At 34.3% G+C, this 18,837-nt stretch overlaps 1 protein-coding gene across 1 annotated transcript in view; it reads right to left on the bottom strand.

The window, feature by feature from the left end:
- Positions 1 to 3,653: 3,653 nt before the first annotated feature.
- Positions 3,654 to 18,837, bottom strand: part of LOC131936909 (rho GTPase-activating protein 18) — a 33,655-nt gene continuing 18,471 nt past the window's right edge. Inside the window, exons 3-18 of the mRNA XM_059294027.1 lie at positions 16,635 to 16,700; positions 15,819 to 16,036; positions 14,861 to 15,011; positions 14,301 to 14,428; positions 10,301 to 10,357; positions 8,519 to 8,681; positions 8,194 to 8,285; positions 7,989 to 8,066; positions 7,223 to 7,382; positions 6,690 to 6,772; positions 6,191 to 6,403; positions 5,987 to 6,061; positions 5,589 to 5,645; positions 5,185 to 5,333; positions 4,474 to 4,580; positions 3,654 to 3,883 (exon numbers count right to left, since the gene is read on the bottom strand). Coding sequence (XP_059150010.1) covers positions 3,789 to 3,883; positions 4,474 to 4,580; positions 5,185 to 5,333; positions 5,589 to 5,645; positions 5,987 to 6,061; positions 6,191 to 6,403; positions 6,690 to 6,772; positions 7,223 to 7,382; positions 7,989 to 8,066; positions 8,194 to 8,285; positions 8,519 to 8,681; positions 10,301 to 10,357; positions 14,301 to 14,428; positions 14,861 to 15,011; positions 15,819 to 16,036; positions 16,635 to 16,700 — 1,892 coding nt within the window. The 3' untranslated portion in view covers positions 3,654 to 3,788. The remainder of the gene's footprint in view (positions 3,884 to 4,473; positions 4,581 to 5,184; positions 5,334 to 5,588; positions 5,646 to 5,986; positions 6,062 to 6,190; positions 6,404 to 6,689; positions 6,773 to 7,222; positions 7,383 to 7,988; positions 8,067 to 8,193; positions 8,286 to 8,518; positions 8,682 to 10,300; positions 10,358 to 14,300; positions 14,429 to 14,860; positions 15,012 to 15,818; positions 16,037 to 16,634; positions 16,701 to 18,837) is intronic.

Raw genomic sequence — 18,837 nt, 5'->3', positions numbered from 1 at the left:
ATTAGATCAGATGAAACATACATGTGTCATGTGACTTGCACTATTAACCTAACTTCAACAATACAACATAAACCTAGCATCACATTCATTAGATCAGATGAAACATACATGTGTCATGTGACTTGCACTATTAACCTAGCTTCAACAACACAACATAAACCTAGCATTACATTCATTAGATGGCAAAATTAAAAAGTCAGATCAGACTAGCCTAGCATTGCTAGACCAATGTTGTTTTTGTCAAGTCTAGCCTTAACACCCCATTATGTAGCGTGCCCATATAGAATTGTTATCTTATAAAGTCCAAACATTAGCAACAATCAAATGACTATTTAATTTTTTTTAAAACATATCATCACAAGCATGCATCATCAAATGGTATCAATGTCCAGATAAATAAAGGCAGAATTGTGTTAAAAACAAAATCACAACTTTCTAACAGTTGAAAACATATAAAAATTATTAGGGTAATCTTTTTAAAACATAAAACCTAACCATGAAGATAACCCAAAGTGATTTAAATCTACAATTTAAACTGCAAAAACAACAGAAATTATAAATATATATATATATATATATATATATATATATATATATATATATATATATATATATATATATATATATATATATATATATATATGTGTGTATACATATATATAATTATATATATATATATATATATATATATATATATATATATATATATATATATATATACATACATATATATATAATATATATTCCTAAACGTATGTATATATGCATACAAACAGATGGCAACAGATGATGTATATTAGTTTATTCATCCAATGATGTATGTACAAGACCCTGTTTACAGAAATGTGTAAGATAGTTTAACAGGCACTGATCCAAATGTCTTAATACAAATATGCTGTTTGATACATTTGTAAATAGTTTGCTAAAATTGCACGTTGCACCAATTGGGTAATAGATGTATACAGAATATATAAATATAGATATGTCAGGAAAACAGTTTAACAACCATACAGTGTATATAAGGGTATACATTGTACCATAAAACTTCTCTAAAACAAAAGTCTAAAACTTGCTCAGAGTGTAAATATTAGTTTACAAAATGAGAAAAACATTTTAAAAATTAGTTTTAGTTTAAAATGTTACTGATTAGTCTTGGGTTCAAAAACCTGTATGACAAGCTGCCAGTTTTTAATAAACTTATCAGTTCAATGGAGCAACCAATTTACTGTGAAAACACAAATAACCAACTGATTGGTTACTTTTATTTATCTCAGGATGTACTAAGTAAATCTGGCCAACTGATTGGTTATTTTTATTTATCTGATGATGTACTAAGTAAATCTGGCCAACTGATTGGTTATTTTTATTTATCTGATGATGTACTAAGTAAATCTGGCTAGCTGATTGGTTATTTTTATTTATCTCAGGATGTACTAAGTAAATCTGGCCAACTGATATAAATCTGGCCGACTGATTGGTTAGTTTTATTTATCTGATGATGTACTAAGTAAATCTGGCCAACTGATTGGTTATTTTTATTTATCTGATGATGTACTAAGTAAATCTGGCCAACTGATTGGTTACTTTTATTTATTTGAGGATGTGCCAAGTAAATCTGTAGCACCTAACCTATGTGAAGATAAATTTTGTGTGTGCATTTATTACTCTCAGCACTGCAAGACCCTCACTGTGTGATCACTGACCTAGGGCATTTTGTGTAACAATTACTGGCTATTCACCTCACTCTAACTTGTCTAAGTAAAAATGTGTTTAATAAAAAATGTTAGACAAAAACTCAGTAGAATAGAACAACTGATCTGGTCTGTATTCTCCCCATGATATAAAGTAAACCACAGGACAAACGAGGCAGGAGAAGGTAGAAACCTAGAGTAATTGTAATCAATTTAAAGCTGTCAGGTTAAATTAAGTAATACATGTATCAGTAACAGAATGGTAGCAACTAATACTCAGCTCTACTAGAGCTTACACATGTGCAAGGCATTCAAATAATAATGGTGTCAACACACATGTCAATACAACCATTTAAAACACAAACACACCCAAATGTCATCACACATGTCAATACAACCATTTAAAACACAAACACTACCAAATGTCAACACACATGTCAATACAACCATTTAAAACACAAACACTACCAAATGTCAACACACATGTCAATACAACCATTTAAAACACAAACACACCCAAATGTCAACACACATGTCAATACAACCATTAAAAAACACAATCAAACAACCAAATGTCAACACTACTGAATGTCAACACTACCAAATGCCACTATATATAATGTCAACAGAGCTAAATGTCAACACTAGCAAATTGTCAACAATCAGAGGCCAACATAACCCAACTTCATCACAGTTAAACAGCCAAATGTCAGCCCAACAAAATGTCAACATTTGCCTAACAGATGACAATACTATAAAAGTAGAGCATTTTTACCAAGCTTTTATCTTTTAACCAAACACGCCATGAAATGTCAACAAATGTTATTAGAAAATATAACTTATACTATAAGATACAAAAGTAGAATTGCACAGTGAGTAGCATCATAAAAATAACCCCTAAATATAGATTCGGTACATATTCAGTACAAAAAAATAATTGTCTTCCGCAATTGGTATCTCCTTGATAATTTTATTCCACAGCATTCCAAACTGGCATGTGGGATAGAAAACAGTTTATCTGGCAATGTCAACAATACCACTTTAGGTACAACCACAGAGAGAGAATCAAAATGTGACTGTTGCAGAGGTGTAGCGAGGGCGGGGGGACATATGTCCCCAGGCGCCGACCTTCGGGGGGGCACCAAATTGAAAGTTTGAGGGGGGGCGGGTGCAAATGAAAAGTTTGAGGGGTGGGTGCAAATCGAAAGTTTGTCCCCGGGCGCTGGGAGGGGTCGCTACGCCTCTGTACTGTTGAGAACTGGAAAGGGTGTGCATTATGTTTCTTTCTTGAGTTACTAGCCATGAGTTATCTGTCTTTCCTTTAGTTACTAGCCATGAGTTATCTGTCTTTCCTTTAGTTACTAGCCATGAGTTATCTGTCTTTCTTTAGTTACTAGCCATGAGTTATCTGTCTTTCCTTTAGTTACTAGCCATGAGTTATCTGTCTTTCCTTTAGTTACTAGCCATGAGTTATCTGTCTTTCCTTTAGTTACTAGCCATGAGTTATCTGTCTTTCCTTTAGTTACTAGCCATGAGTTATCTGTCTTTCCTTTAGTTACTAGCCATGAGTTATCTGTCTTTCCTTTAGTTACTAGCCATGAGTTATCTGTCTTTCCTTTAGTTACTAGCCATGAGTTATCTGTCTTTCCTTTAGTTACTAGCCATGAGTTATCTGTCTTTCCTTTAGTTACTAGCCATGAGTTATCTGTCTTTCCTTTAGTTACTAGCCATGAGTTATCTGTCTTTCCTTTAGTTACCAGCCATGAGTTATCTGTCTTTCCTTTAGTAACTAGCCATGAGTTATCTGTCTTTCCTTTAGTTACTAGCCATGAGTTATCTGTCTTTCCTTTAGTTACTAGCCATGAGTTATCTGTCTTTCCTTTAGTTACTAGCCATGAGTTATCTGTCTTTCTTTTAGTTACCAGCCATGAGTTATCTGTCTTTCCTTTAGTAACTAGCCATGAGTTATCTGTCTTTCCTTTAGTTACTAGCCATGAGTTATCTGTCTTTCCTTTAGTTACTAGCCATGAGTTATCTGTCTTTCCTTTAGTTACTAGCCATGAGTTATCTGTCTTTCCTTTAGTTACTAGCCATGAGTTATCTGTCTTTCCTTGGCTTGATGACCCATTCAGCATACGGGTTGATCCGGTGTAGTTCCATCATATTGGTCCTGGGGTCCAAACATCTCTCAGCTGTAGAGAGAGAAACAATTGTCACAATGGGTCTCAGCAACTTTCATGTAGAGGTAACTAACTAGGATAAATGGAACAAGGATGTAAACTGAACTAGATTCTATATGTAACAGAAGATGACAAGTAGTTCTGAATTTAGCATTTTTATTTGAAAAAAAAATTCTAAATTGACTTTGTATTTATAAGCAATGGCTTGAGATGTTTCTAGTGAGAGAGAAAAATTAGTTTAAAAAGGTGTTATGTCCCTTGGCTAAGTTGTAAAATTATGAAGGGTGTCTACAACCATACTACAGTATCATACAATATTTCTTTTGTGCTTTAAATATTAAAGCGTGTGTGTTATTGTTTTTAATATTGTAAGTTTGTTTGCGTTATTGATATACATATTTAAGATGTGTGTAGATCATTGATTTAAATATTTAAAGTTTATAAAATTTATTTAAATATTTTAAGCATGTGTTATTGATTTAAATATTTTAAGCATGTGTTTGTTATTGATTCAAATATTTTAAGCCTGTGTGTGTTATTGATTAACCTCAAGCAAACAAAAACTAGTTTTCACAGCAGGTGAGAGTAATGTTTTTCCTTACCTATGTTTCCCCCCACCTCAAACAAACAATCAGAATCATGAGCATATTGTGCATTGTTGGGATTGACATAAGTATGACCAGCCTTTTCTTCCACGCCTCCTATGGTACTGGGGAGAGACAACAACAGTTACGTTATAGAAAAACTTACAGGTTTCTCCATTTATTATATACACAGACAACAGCTTTTTAAAACACAGCGGTTAAAGAACACTGGGATACTGCCTACATGCTGTTTAGAATACACATATTGAAGAGAATTAGGCCTTAAACTATTGAGTACATAGAATTTGAGAATGAAGTCTTATAATATTGTGTACATAGAATATGAGAAGGAGATCCTACACTATTGTGTACACAGGATTTGAGAAAGAGATCCTAAACTTTACATAGAATATGAGAGAGACCCTAAACTGTACATAGAATAATATGGGAATGAGACCTTGCAATATTGTGTGCACAGAATTTGAGAAAGAGAGCCTACACTAGTGTGTATATAGATTTTGAGAAAGAGACCCTACACTGTACACAGAATATGAGAAAGAGAGCCTACACTGTACATAGAATATCGGAATGAAACCTTGTATTGTACACAGAATATGAGAAAGAGACCCTACACTATTGAGTGAATAGAATATGAGAAAGAGAGCCTACACTATTGAGTGAATAGAATTTGAGAAAGAGACCCTACACTATTGTGTACAGATCAGATACCTGTGCTCAGAAGACTTGCTGACTTGATCCCACTTGAACTTGGCCACCACATCAGCTGCTGTAGTGGACTGGTCCAGTGCTATGAAGGCGTAGGTTTTTGTCAGGTTTGGGGCCTGAACTTTGATATAACCATCCTGGGCTTCAGGCTGCTGGGGGATGGGATAAACACATTGGTAACTAGGGGATGGGATAAACACATTGGTAACTAGGGGATGGGATAAACACATTGGTAACTAGGGGGATGGGATAAACACATTGGTAACTAGGGTATTAGGCTTCTCATACAGCCACCTAGACTCCACATGATTCCAGCCAATTTTGTTCTGATGAAGCTTGTTCCACCTTTGCTTAGATCTAGCATATTTTCACCCCCCCCCCCCCCCCTGTTCCAACCTAAAACCCACCTGTTCAGGTTTCTTGTACACCTCTGATCTGTCTTTCTTCCTTGAGAACTTGGATAACTGAAAAACAAAAGGGGCATCATATGATGTGTTCAGGCCTTACATTTTTTTTACACTGGAACCTCCTAAACTTATTCTATAACACTGTAACACAGAAGCAACTGGTGCTTAGTTAAGACATCTACTGTCATACACTGACATCTAGTGACATCTACTGTCATACACTGACATCTAGTGACATCTACTGTCATACACTGACATCTAGTGACATCTACTGTCATACACTGACATCTAGTGACATCTACTGTCATACACTGACATCATAATTAACTGGTAGGAACCTTTAAAAGATCATCATCAAACCCAGCTGTTTACAAAAACCAAATTTTGTTAGAACCTACCAAGCCATCTTTGGATTTTCTGTGAGCCTCTGTTGTATACTGATGCCTAATTTGGGCAATAAATGTTGTCGGAATCTGGAAAAACAATGTTTCAAAATCACAAAAACTCATTTTTTACATCAAAAAACCAATAAAAGAACAACAATGTTCAAACCATTTTACTTGAACAAGTTCATTAAGAAACAAGAAATGTGTGTAACGTACCGTCCACAGCACATCTTGGTAGGTCACCAACATCTTGACAATGTTGGAGGTACCCGCTGCCTTCTTGAGCTCCACCTCTAGGTCTGGCTTCTCTTTATTGCTTTTTGAGGGCATCAGAAACAGGTTAGGGGCCATAATCATTGCTACATTGTTCAGGCCCATCTTATTTCTATTACTGTGTGAAATAATATTCCGTAAAAATCTGAGGAGCACCTGACAAGGACAAAAGGAATGGATTATGTTCAAGGCGACAAAAACAATTCAAATTCAATAACATTTTAAAATAAAATGTTATTCCAAAATAATAAAATATATCAGCTTTTAAGTGGTCTTGTTTAATTAACGAATAGATGTTTTATTAATTAGGAGACGGCAAGTATTTAGCAAGCAACTGACCTTTAATGTATCTCTATGTTCATCAGTCAACAATATAATCAATAAATTTAAAGCTTTCAATTGCTCAATTATTTTATTAATTAGGAGACAGCAAGTAACTGACCTTTAATGTATCTCTATGTTCATCAGTCAACAATATAATCAATAAATTTAAAGCTTTCAGCTGCTCAAGAACATGAGGAATACCTGAAGATACACACAAGTTACTTGTTAGGATCTAGAAAAAAACTTATAGTTAAAGAATGTTTTCTCTGGTGGTTGATACTAATTTATTCTTATAACCTCTATTGACATCTTTAATCTTTAAGCCCGGTCCTTTAAATGCCTCTTTTTGAAAGCTAAAGTGGTGTAGAAAATATGGCTTCCCCCAATTTTCCATTTATTAAATAACTTGCCATATTTATTTATTTATTTTCATTGAAGGAGATAATTTAAAATTGATTTTTGGAACAGCTTTTGATTTTTTCAAATTAAGTTGGAATAAATAAATAGATTGAAAAATATTGGTTTATTTGGTATAATATCCTCAACTGGTACAATCGTATTTTTGTGGGATGAGTGGAAAAGCTACTTCTCTGTATACCAACAGAGTCTATCTCTAGTATACTAGCTAGCAGCCTTAACCCAGCCACTTACTGCTGATATGAGGAAAGGCGTCCAGGTACTCAGAAGACAGGAGAGGGATAGGAAGCTCCCTCAGAAACTGTTTGAAGACCACAGCCACATCGTGGACGCCAGCGTCCCCCCATGTGAAAAGTCCCTGGTAAAACTTGTCCTCTATGTCCTGGCGCAGTTGCTGCAAGAGAAGGTGGGATCAATCAACACAGCTGCTTTTTATACACTTTTTTTAGTCTGTTTGTTGGTTTGTGGGTTTGTGGAAAATATTGAATCTCAATTATAACAATAAAAATGAATTGAAAGCCAATAAATACAGTACTTTACACTATTTTCGATTTATTTATTAATAAGTTTATTTATGTGATAAAGAATAAAAGGAGGGGGTTTGACTTTACCCTAGCCCTTGTATTAATAACTTTATTTATGTGATAAAGAATAAAAGGAGGGGGTTTGACTTTACCCTAGCCCTTGTATTAATAACTTTATTTATGTGATAAAGAATAAAACGAGGGGGTTTGACTTTACCCTAGCCCTTGTATTAATAACTTTATTTATGTGATAAAGAATAAAAGGAGGGGGTTTGACTTTACCCTAGCCCTTGTATTAATAAGTTTATTTATGTGATAAAGAATAAAAGGAGGGGGTTTGACTTTACCCTAGCCCTTGTATTAATAACTTTATTTATGTGATAAAGAATAAAAGGAGGGGGTTTGACTTTACCCTAGCCCTTGTATTAATAAGTTTATTTATGTGATAAAGAATAAAACGACGTGGTTTGCCTTACCCTCGCCCTTGTTTCAGCACCAGAAACTCTTAAAATGCCCTCAGCATACAGGCCCTCTTTCTCTAGGAATTCAACCATCTGTAAAATTAATAATTGATTTAAAGCTAATTAGTATTGAGAGGTAGGTAGCATAGATCCTCAGGAATCAAAACACAATTAGATCTAAGTCTTTTAAAAAAGTAATGGTAAAGTAAGGAAAAAATACCTTTTGAAAAACTATGGGAGTTTTGGTACCAGGCTGTCTTTTTTGGTCTTGTTCAATTAGAAGTTCCAATGGTACTCCGAAAATGCCATTGTCTTTAATGCAAAATAAATTCAAAATTATAGATAGACAGGATGTTATGAAAAATTTACATAAACAAAGATAGCTTAATATTTTCATTTACACCACAATACAACTTACTACTTTATATTTTAATGTACATCACAATATTAACATAATGATGAAATCAATGAATATTAGGCCTATTTTATTTTTTTAAACATGTTTTCAATACTCTATTTTATCCTAAATTTAAAAATCTACTAACCTTTTAGCTTTTTCTTGCGTTTTGGTCGAGAATGTATAATATTGTAAGCATCAAATAAAGCGGTCAGCTCTATATGTGACAAGTGTTTAATTTTCTCCATATCACATTCAGCAATGTCACCAATATGTGTCACCCCTAGTGCATCTGGTTTGGGCTCAAAAGCCTGAAGAAATACAGACAATATTTAGAACAAAGTATAACTGTGTTACTTAGCTCAGAGCAAAATAAAAATTTAAAGAAAAATGTGTACTACTAAATAACTATTTACAAAGGCTAAAATACAAACCTTCTTTTTAGAACCTGTAATTAAGTATAATTATTAAATTGACAGCTTAAAAGTTTAAATCTTAACATTTATTTGATAATTTTGTTTTCGATTTCTAATTTTAACGTCTTCGTTATCTTTGTCACACACTACTAAAAGAATGAAATTTTTGACAAAGTTTAAAATCATATCTCTAATTAATTTTAAAAATTTATTTAAAAAAAAAACTTTGTTGTTAAAACTTTAGTATTTACTGCGTTACTTCATACTTCGATGACTCTGTTAGACGATCAAAGAGTGACATTAACAAAGACAAAGAGCTATACTGAATCATGCCTATATCTCTACATAGAACTAACTTGCCTCAAAATTTATCATGAGACCTATATTATAAACTCTCATATAGAGTATCTTTGCTGAATCCTAACCACAACTTCAAATAAAAGAAGAGATTAACTCAACCCTAACAAAAAACTCCACAAAGAACAAATAGGCATCAACACTCCTCATAAGCAGAGTTCCCTCTAAGTAGCACAGTCACTCTGCCATCCAGTAGCTGTCAGTCTGACACAGCCATTTTGTATTTACCCTTCTACATGTCATGTCAGAGCACCATGCACACAAAATATATATAGCACACAAGCCATGCTCCTTAGAGGGAATGTTACTCATGAGAGTTTATTCCAATTACTTGGCTAGTTTTTATTGTATAATAGGGCTGTCTACATTTAAAACAATTTTCCACATTTAAAAAAGGTCAATCCATAATTATGTCAATATAAACAAAACTGTAATTTCTGTGTAAAAACAGTTAAATAATTACAAAAATTGTATCAGTAGGCAGCCCTGGTTATGTTTCCTGATCAAAGGTATCATTGTTGTTATTTATGTAGAGTATATGGGATTAATCATTTTAAACAGAAATTTACATTTGGTTACTCTTTAAATCTGGTTACAGTCTAAATATTTTTTCAGTTTTAAATCATATCTTTATGTTTGAACAAAAGAAAATTGCTTACGTCAAAGGTATGTCTTTTTAAATGCTGTAAAAAATGTGTTCTTTCACACCAAATATATAACACTCATAACTAATATGTCACTCACAATAATATACCTCACTCATATCTTATATCTCACATGCACCTAGTATATCTTACTCACAACCAATATTTCTCACGCACAAGTAATATATCCAATGCATCTCTAAAAAATATCACTCACAAACATTATCACTCACAAACATATCTTTCTCACAGCTAATATACTACTGCATCACTAAAATATATCACTCACAAACATTATCACTCACAAACATTATCACTCACAAACATTATCACTCACAAACATATCTTTCTTACAGCTAATATATGTACTGCATCACTAAAACATATCACTCACAACTAATATGCCACATACAACAAATATATCTTTCTCACAACTGTTCCATGTAAAATATTTGACCCAGACAACAAAAACAAGCTGACCACTAGACTAAAGTAACTGACAACCCTACTTACAGGGAGATCTATTCTGTGAGGGTCTGGGAAGGTTGAGACAGGGGAGATAGTCTGGAACTGAGAGGGGAAACAACCATTGGAACAAAATTGCTTCAATCATTTATCAAATGTTTCATGAAATTTTTCTTAAATTGCACTAGTGTTATCAACTATCTAGCACTATAAAAAAAGTGGCATTCCAAAACAAAAACAAAAAAGTGGCATTCCAAAAAAAATAAATAAAAAAAGATAATATATTGTGCAAAGAAGTTGTAAATAGTGACGAGAATTAGAAAAACTTATTTTAGTTTTTCTTTGAAAATAAAAAAAAAATTATTAAAAATTAGTTAGAAAAAAAAATTAGTTTAATATTTAATAATAAAAAATATTAGCGTTATCTTTTTTTTAAAATGCAGACAAAATATTAAGCACTAGCTATTTTATTTCAAATGTTTCAGACAGATAGAGTACTTTCTAGTGAGGTCTACTTTTAAACTGATTTTCTGATTTTAAAGGGAGTTGCTATTTTTTGCTGCATGCAATGGTAAATAGAGCAGGGGACATTACTCACATCTCATGCTAACTTATGTGCTCCTTTTTTCTGCATCCAGCATGTGTGTTATGTTGGTTAAACAAACATTACTACAGGGTGAGAAGTTAAACTGGGGTGAGCAGATACAAGCTGGGACATTCACAAACATGTTGCACATCATGCACTCAGTACCGCAGATTATAGTTATAAATCATGCACTCAGTACCGCAGATTATAGTTATAAATCATGCACTCAGTACCATAGATTACAGTTGTAAATCATGCACTCAGTACCATAGATTACAGTTATAAATCATGCACTCAGTACCATAGATTACAGTTGTAAATCATGCACTCAGTACCATAGATTACAGTTATAAATTATGCACTCAGTACCATAGATTACAGTTATAAATCATGCACTCAGTACCATAGATTACAGTTATAAATCATGCACTCAGTACCATAGATTACAGTTGTACATCATGCATTCAATACCATAGATTATGCTGATAGTTTTTCATCATGCACTCAGTACTATAGATTACATTTGACTATCATGCACTCAGCACTATAAATTATGCTGATAGATTATCTTCATGCACTCAGTACCAAAGATTACATTTTGTCAGTTAAGCAGTAGTAAATGGCTATTATAATTTTGTAAATGTATATTAGTCGCATCAATCAAACTAGATCTAGTAGCAAACGTAATTATTTGTAAATCTTAAATTAATTGTTATAAGAAAGTATGCTTAAGCAGTCAAAAATAAAATAAATCTGAACCAAAACAACATTTGTGGCTTTAGAAGCAGTGTGTGTAAAGTAAGCTCTAGCTATACAGCAAGGATAGGTTTAATGTGGCCACACTAGACCAGTGGTCTGAATGTTAAACTAGCAATGGTACAACCTATGCTTGACCGGTGGTCTAAATGTTAAACTAGCAATGGTACAACCTATGCTTGACCAGCGGTCTGAATGTTAAACTAGCAATGGTATAACCTGTGCTTGACCAGTGGTCTAAATGTTAAACTAGCAATGGTACAACCTATGCTTGACCAGCGGTCTGAATGTTAAACTAGCAATGGTATAACCTGTGCTTGACCAGTGGTCTAAATGTTAAACTAGCAATGGTACAACATATGCTTGACCAGTGGTCTGAATGTTAAACTAGCATTGTACAACCTATGCTTGACCAGTGGTCTGAATGTTAAACTAGCAATGGTACAACCTGTGCTTGACCAGTGGTCTGAATGTTAAACTAGCAATGGTACAACCTGTGTTAGACCAGTGGTCTAAATGTTAAACTAGCAATGGTACAACCTATGCTTGACCAGTGGTCTAAATGTTAAACTAGCAATGGTACAACCTGTGTTAGACCAGTGGTCTGCATGTTAATTTAATAAAGAACAACCTGTGCTAGACCAGTGGTCTGAATGTTAAAATAACCAATAGTCCACATACTGGATATGACCGCTGGATAAATCATGAAGAATCTACATTCAAATTTTCATCAACTTTTGCCATTTGTGCCCAAGACACATGGGGCAGCACATTCAAATTTTACCATCCAGTAATATTAAGAAATACTCCCTCCATTGTATGTAGACAGATTTCTAACAATGAAAATATCTCCATCATCTGTCATTGATATCTGTTTCAGTTGTGTTATATGCAGGATGTCCATGCTAAGTAATATTGTATGTGACTGCTTGCATTAGATGCCTGTGGTGAGTTACTACAATCACAAGGCTGACGCACATCAGCTTATAAAGATTTAAACACTGACAAGCTACAATGGTACATAGGTACATTTTCAATTTTGCCAAATTTAAATAAGTAATTCATGCTTATATAAAGTCAGTGTAAAAAAAGTATACTTGAGGTATATGGAATAGTAGGTATAGGGTAGACAGGAAATAATATTAGAAATCCAGAGAAAAACAAGGCAAGATATACAGTAGCACAAAACTCAATGGCTAAAAGAAAGGCTGTGAGTGGCTAGGAATTGAGAAGGAAAGTATAGAAATAAAATAGTTAAATAATAATGAATGGCATTTGCCCAGAATACTCTCCATGTGAATATTAAATTTTTTCACTTGTGCAATGTCCGACTTGTACTTGATTATAAATTTGGATATGTGGCCTCAAAATTTTTAAAATATTATTTAAGTTCTATGTCTTGCAAATACATACATTGTTTCAAATCTTCAATTAAGTTAAAGGTTTGTTTTTGTTAATATGTAAAATTACTCGGGAGTCAAACCAAAAACGTGGGTTAGTCTACGTCCAACAATTATGATCTGGTCGCCCTCAAGCAACTGGGCAGATGCCATTAGAAAATTGAAAGTAGTGTTTCCTCCTGAGCTGGAATATTGAAGGATGTATCAAGGACTGGTGGCAGCTGGAGAAGTGTGGCTAGAAGAATGTTGAATGTATCAGAATTGAGAGTAGTATAGCATCAACCTTGGGCTAGAAGAATGTTGAATGTATCAGAATTGAGAGTAGTATAGCATCAACCTTGGGCTAGAAGAATGTTGAATGGATCAGAAGTGAGAGTAGTATAGCATCAACACTGGGCTATAAGAATATTGAATGGATCAGAATTGAGAGTAGTATAGCATCAACCCTGGGCTAGAAGAATGTTGAATGGATCAGGATTGTGAGTAGTATAGCATCAACACTAGGCTAGAAGAATGTTGAATGGATCAGAATTGTGAGTAGTATAGCATCAACCTTGGGCTAGAAGAATGTTGAATGGATCAGAATTGAGAGTAGTATAGCATCAACCCTGGGCTAGAAGAATGTTGAATGGATCAGAATTGAGAGTAGTATAGCATCAACCCTGGGCTAGAAGAATGTTGAATGGATCAGGATTGAAAGTAGTATAGCATCAACCCTGGGCTAGAAGAATGTTGAATGGATCAGAATTGAGAGTAGTATAGCATCAACCCTGGGCTAGAAGAATGTTGAATGGATCAGAATTGAGAGTAGTATAGCATCAACCTTGGACTAGAAGAATGTTGAATGGATCAGAATTGAAAGTAGTATAGCATCAACCTTGGACTAGAAGAATGTTGAATGGATCAGAATTGAAAGTAGTATAGCATCAACCCTGGGCTAAATGAATGTTGAATGGATCAGAATTGAGAGTAGTATAGCATCAACCCTGGGCTAGAAGAATGTTGAATGGATCAGAATTGAGAGTAGTATAGCATCAACCCTGGGCTAGAAGAATGTTGAATGGATCAGAATTGAGAAAAGTGTATGCTGAGTCCTGGGCTAGACTTAGAAAATGTGAATGCTGGTAACCAACTAGAGTTGGGTGGCAGCTCAAACAGACAGAGTGCAGACATTGGCTTGAGCAACAAGACATAAAGCCATAACAGACGTACCTTATCCGAGTCTTCCTGGTTAAAGTCTAATGAGATTTTTAAACAGACAGAGTGCAGACATTGGCAACAAGACATAAAGCCATAACAGACGTACCTTATCCGAGTCTTCCTGGTTGAAGTCTAATGAGATTTCCATGTCAGAGACAGAGGACAGGTGAGAGAATTGGTCAGTGGGGCTGCTCCTACTTTGGGTGCGTGGGTGCACACCTAATGTTGCTATACCTTTGGTAATAAAAAAATTTAATTAAGCATTTTTTTAATGTATACAATTGTTTTTTCATTTCATTGTTTGCATTAAAAAAAAAATTACAACCCTTATTTTGTATGAAATATCTGACATTTTTCAAGCATTTTGTTGCTATGAAATAGTGCTCTGATATATTTTTATTTAGAATAATCAATACTACTTTGTCATTAGGATTAATTACAAGCCATTAATCATAATACTAGCAAGGAAATTCACTCAAACAATAAGGTCGTGTATCAACCCAAAAAACAAATATAAATGCAACACATTTTTTGTGTAAGTATACATTTCAAATCAAACAACGACTTTGTGTTGAAAACAGAGTTTGTGTAACAATTCTCCTTATTATTTTTAATAACTGTAACAAATATTAACCCGCCACAATAATTGTAAAAGTAATGCCATGCCTGCTTCAACATCTTCTGTGATCTCGTTGCTAACCCCTGACATGGAGTAGCCTCCCTTGTGTACAAATCCCCCTGACCTAGGTTCAGGTGACTTGGTGATGTGCCTACTGGGGGATGGCCGAGGCATGGTAAATGCATGGTTCTGTTTCTCCTGGTAGGTAGGGGAACAAACATTGCTACATACACATCCTCTTTTATTACATTTGATATACATGAGGAAAAATTGTGCTAAAATAAAATGTTTTTTTTTAAATTCAAACAAAACAAAAATTATCAAATTAGTTTAATTCAACTATGGGTCATCCATAAATGATGTCGCGCTTTTTTGACGATTTTTACCTTCCCCCCCCCCCCCCCCCACATTGTCACAAAAAACCCGACCACCCCCTTAAAATGATGTCACACCTCAACCAACAGCCCCCACAAAATTGCAGTTAAATTTTTCTAAAAATACTACATTTTTCCAAAATGTATTCTGAATTCTATCAGCATAGAGTATTTTAATCAATTCTTACTACAATTTATTTAAAACAGTTTTGTAAAATGCAAAATAACGGCTAAAATTCATTTTTAACATTGCTTTTTTATAATGTAAAAATGTGACGTCACACCATCTGACCCTACCCCCCTTCCCCCTCATCACACACCTTCACAAAATTATGGACCCCCCTCCCCCCTACGAGTGTGACATCATTTATGGACGACCCCTATACATTTTTTTATCCATGTGTGTTACATGTGTGTTAGTTGAATTATATCAATGAGTTTCCTATACTAAGTTGTTAAAAGTAAGCTTTAACTACCTATAACCTTTGAGTGTAAACTTTGACCACCAACTCAATGTTTGCATTAAATTAGCCACACAATAAAATATAGATTATTTCCATAAGTTCAACAAAAAATTAAACTTAATAATAAAGGAGTTCAGTCCAGTAAAAAAATGTATCAAGACAAAAACCTGTGTGTGAAGGTCACGCGGAGGTGTAAATATATCCCTGTGAGGGAGGCCGTCATGTTGGGATGGAAATATATCCCTGACGTGAATCTTGTTGCTTTTGTCTTTTCTGCGCACTGTTGTGCTGACTATGCTGATTCGCTTGTGTACAGCCTCCGCCTGGGCTCTGGTCAGAGAGCTGGTCAGATGTTCAAGGTCACTGTCTGACAGGTCTTTACCATCTGGAGAAAACATGGTGACATAGGGTTAAAACTTACATTCATTGGTGTCATGGTGACAGGGATTAAAACTTACATTCATTGGTGTCATGGTGACATAGGGATTAAAACTTACATTCATTGGTGTCATGGTGACAGGGATTAAAACTTACATTCATTGGTGTCATGGTGACAGGGATTAAAACTTACATTCATTGGTGTCATGGTGACAGGGATTAAAACTTACATTCATTGGTGTCATGGTGACATAGGGATTAAAACTTACATTCATTGGTGTCATGGTGACAGGGATTAAAACTTACATTCATTGGTGTCATGGTGACAGGGATTAAAACTTACATTCATTGGTGTCATGGTGACATAGGGATTAAAACTTACATTCATTGGGGACATGGGCAATCAAAACTTACATTCATTAGTGATGTGGTTCACACTGGCAATCAAAACTTACATTCATTAGTTACACGTGACGTAGGTGATTAAAACTTACATTCATTGGGGACATAGTTCACACAGGCAATCAAAAGTTATATTAATCATTGACATGACATAGACAATCCAAAGTTGCTGGTATAAAATGATATAAATTTATTGTACCAACCTTTAATTTTACTAACAATAAACCCATATCCTGCTTTGTCCAGCCAGGCTTCCTCTGCTTCACCTTCTGTAATTGTAAACATAGAAGTGGTTCATGACAAATGGTGGGGAAAATATGTATCTACTTCAAATTACTAAGTCATTCAAAAAATTAATAAAATACAGATAATCTTTCAAAAAATTAATAAAATACAGATAATCTTTCAAAAAATTAATAAAATACAGATAATCTTTCAAAAAATTAATAAAATACAGATAATCTTTCAAAAATTAATAAAATACAGATAATCTTTCAAAAAAATTAATAAAAGACGGATAATCTTTCAAAAAATTAATAAAATACAGATAATGAGCAGTAAATAATAGAGCAACATGACCATCCCCCACAGTTACAACAAAAGCTAGGGGTATTAGAATCTACATGATGTGATCAATAATTCAATTGTATCATTTTATAAGACCAAAGTATCACAATGCAGATAGTCTTGTGTAAATCTACCAGAAAAGTAAGTATATCATCATACAACAGAACTGGGTGAGGTGGATCAACAAAAGTAGTCATATTTCAAGACAGACAGTGTTCAAAGACGTGATAGCAAGCTCATGTAAAATTTACTTGATCCATCAGTTTGATGACAAGGTATTTTGTAATGTGCTAATGTGCTAGTGGCAAAGGTATTTTTTTAATGTGCTAGTGACAAAGGTATTTTGTACTGTGCTAGTGACAAAGGTATTTTGTACTGTGGTGGTGACAAAGGTATTTTGTAATGTGCTAGTGACAAAGGTATTTTGTAATGTGCTGGTGGCAAAGGTAATTTTGTAATGTGGTGGTGACAAAGGTATTTTGTAATGTGCTGGTGGCAAAGGTAATTTTGTAATGTGGTGGTGACAAAGGTATTTTGTAATGTGCTAGTGACAAAGGTATTTTGTAATGTGCTGGTGGCAAAGGTAATTTTGTAATGTGGTGGTGACAAAGGTATTTTGTAATGTGCTGGTGACAAAGGTATTTTGTAATGTGCTGGTGACAAAGGTATTTTGTAATGTGCTAGTGATAAAGGTATTTTGTAATGTGCTAGTGATAAAGGTATTTTGTAATGTGGTGGTAACAAAGGTATTTTGTAATGTGCTGGTGACAAAGGTATTTTGTAATGTGCTAGGTGTTATAGACAGGTGAGGTAGTAGATCTTCAGGTGACAAAGGTATTTTGTTATGTGCTAGTGGCAAAGGTATTTTGTACTGTGCTAGTGCTAACACTACTTAACACGTAACTTCCCAGCCAACAGAGAAGAAACGGTGCTACATCACTAACAGGATCAAGTTAGTCAAACAAATTATTGTCTGTAGGTTTACAGCGTTGATTTATTTAAATTAACTGATTTGCTTGATAATAAAGTAATTCAGCTCTTAAGAACATGCTTGAAAATATTTTTAATCCACCATTAATTCTGCCCCTTTCTTAACTAGTGACGTAAAAATAAAAAAATGCCTAACAAAATAGTATTTTAAAAAAGTAACCGAAAAATTGTATTTTAAAAAAGTAGCCGCAAACATAAACGTATTTTAAAAAGTAAGTAGCCACGTTGAATAGGCCTGAGTGGGGGTTGCTGGTGTGTACGCTTAATTTAGAACACTAATTGGTGTAAACAGTTCGGCAAATAATTGACGCAGCTCCTGTTGGTAGCAGGGGACGCTACCCAGGGCTAATCGTTGCTTCAAACATCTCTCCAATTAAGGTAAAGTTTTTAAGGTGAAGAATAAACGATAGTATGCTACCTATACAGTGTACATCGTGCATAATCCCCTGAACGCCCCCTACCTCCCCCACACAAGCGCGCGGACGTACACTCGCACACATAAAGGTGGAGGGGGATAGTTAAGGTACTACGCATGAATAGACAAAAAAAAAAAAAAACAACCATTTACTTAATGAAACAGTTTGGCTTTACATTAGGACGAACAGGGATAAACAACTGGCATGTTTTGATTAGTCTCTTCAATATTTGATGGAGATGACAGACCAAATATTTTACGTGACGTGTGTAGTTGTGACAGTTGAAGTATAGCTACGACACAGTGTTTCTTTCAAGTATCCCCCAAACCCGAACGAAATAGAATTTTTTATTTACCAGTGTACCCCCCCCCTCCCTCCGCAGAAAAAAAGTCTGAAAGAAACACTGCTATGATCATATGAAAATAGCTCAAGC

This window comes from Physella acuta, unplaced genomic scaffold (assembly GCF_028476545.2).
Source record: "Physella acuta isolate Inbredline_101_S28 unplaced genomic scaffold, ASM2847654v3 ptg000195l, whole genome shotgun sequence".
Classification (NCBI taxonomy): domain Eukaryota; kingdom Metazoa; phylum Mollusca; class Gastropoda; family Physidae; genus Physella; species Physella acuta.
This window is presented reverse-complemented; position numbering and strand designations above follow the sequence as displayed.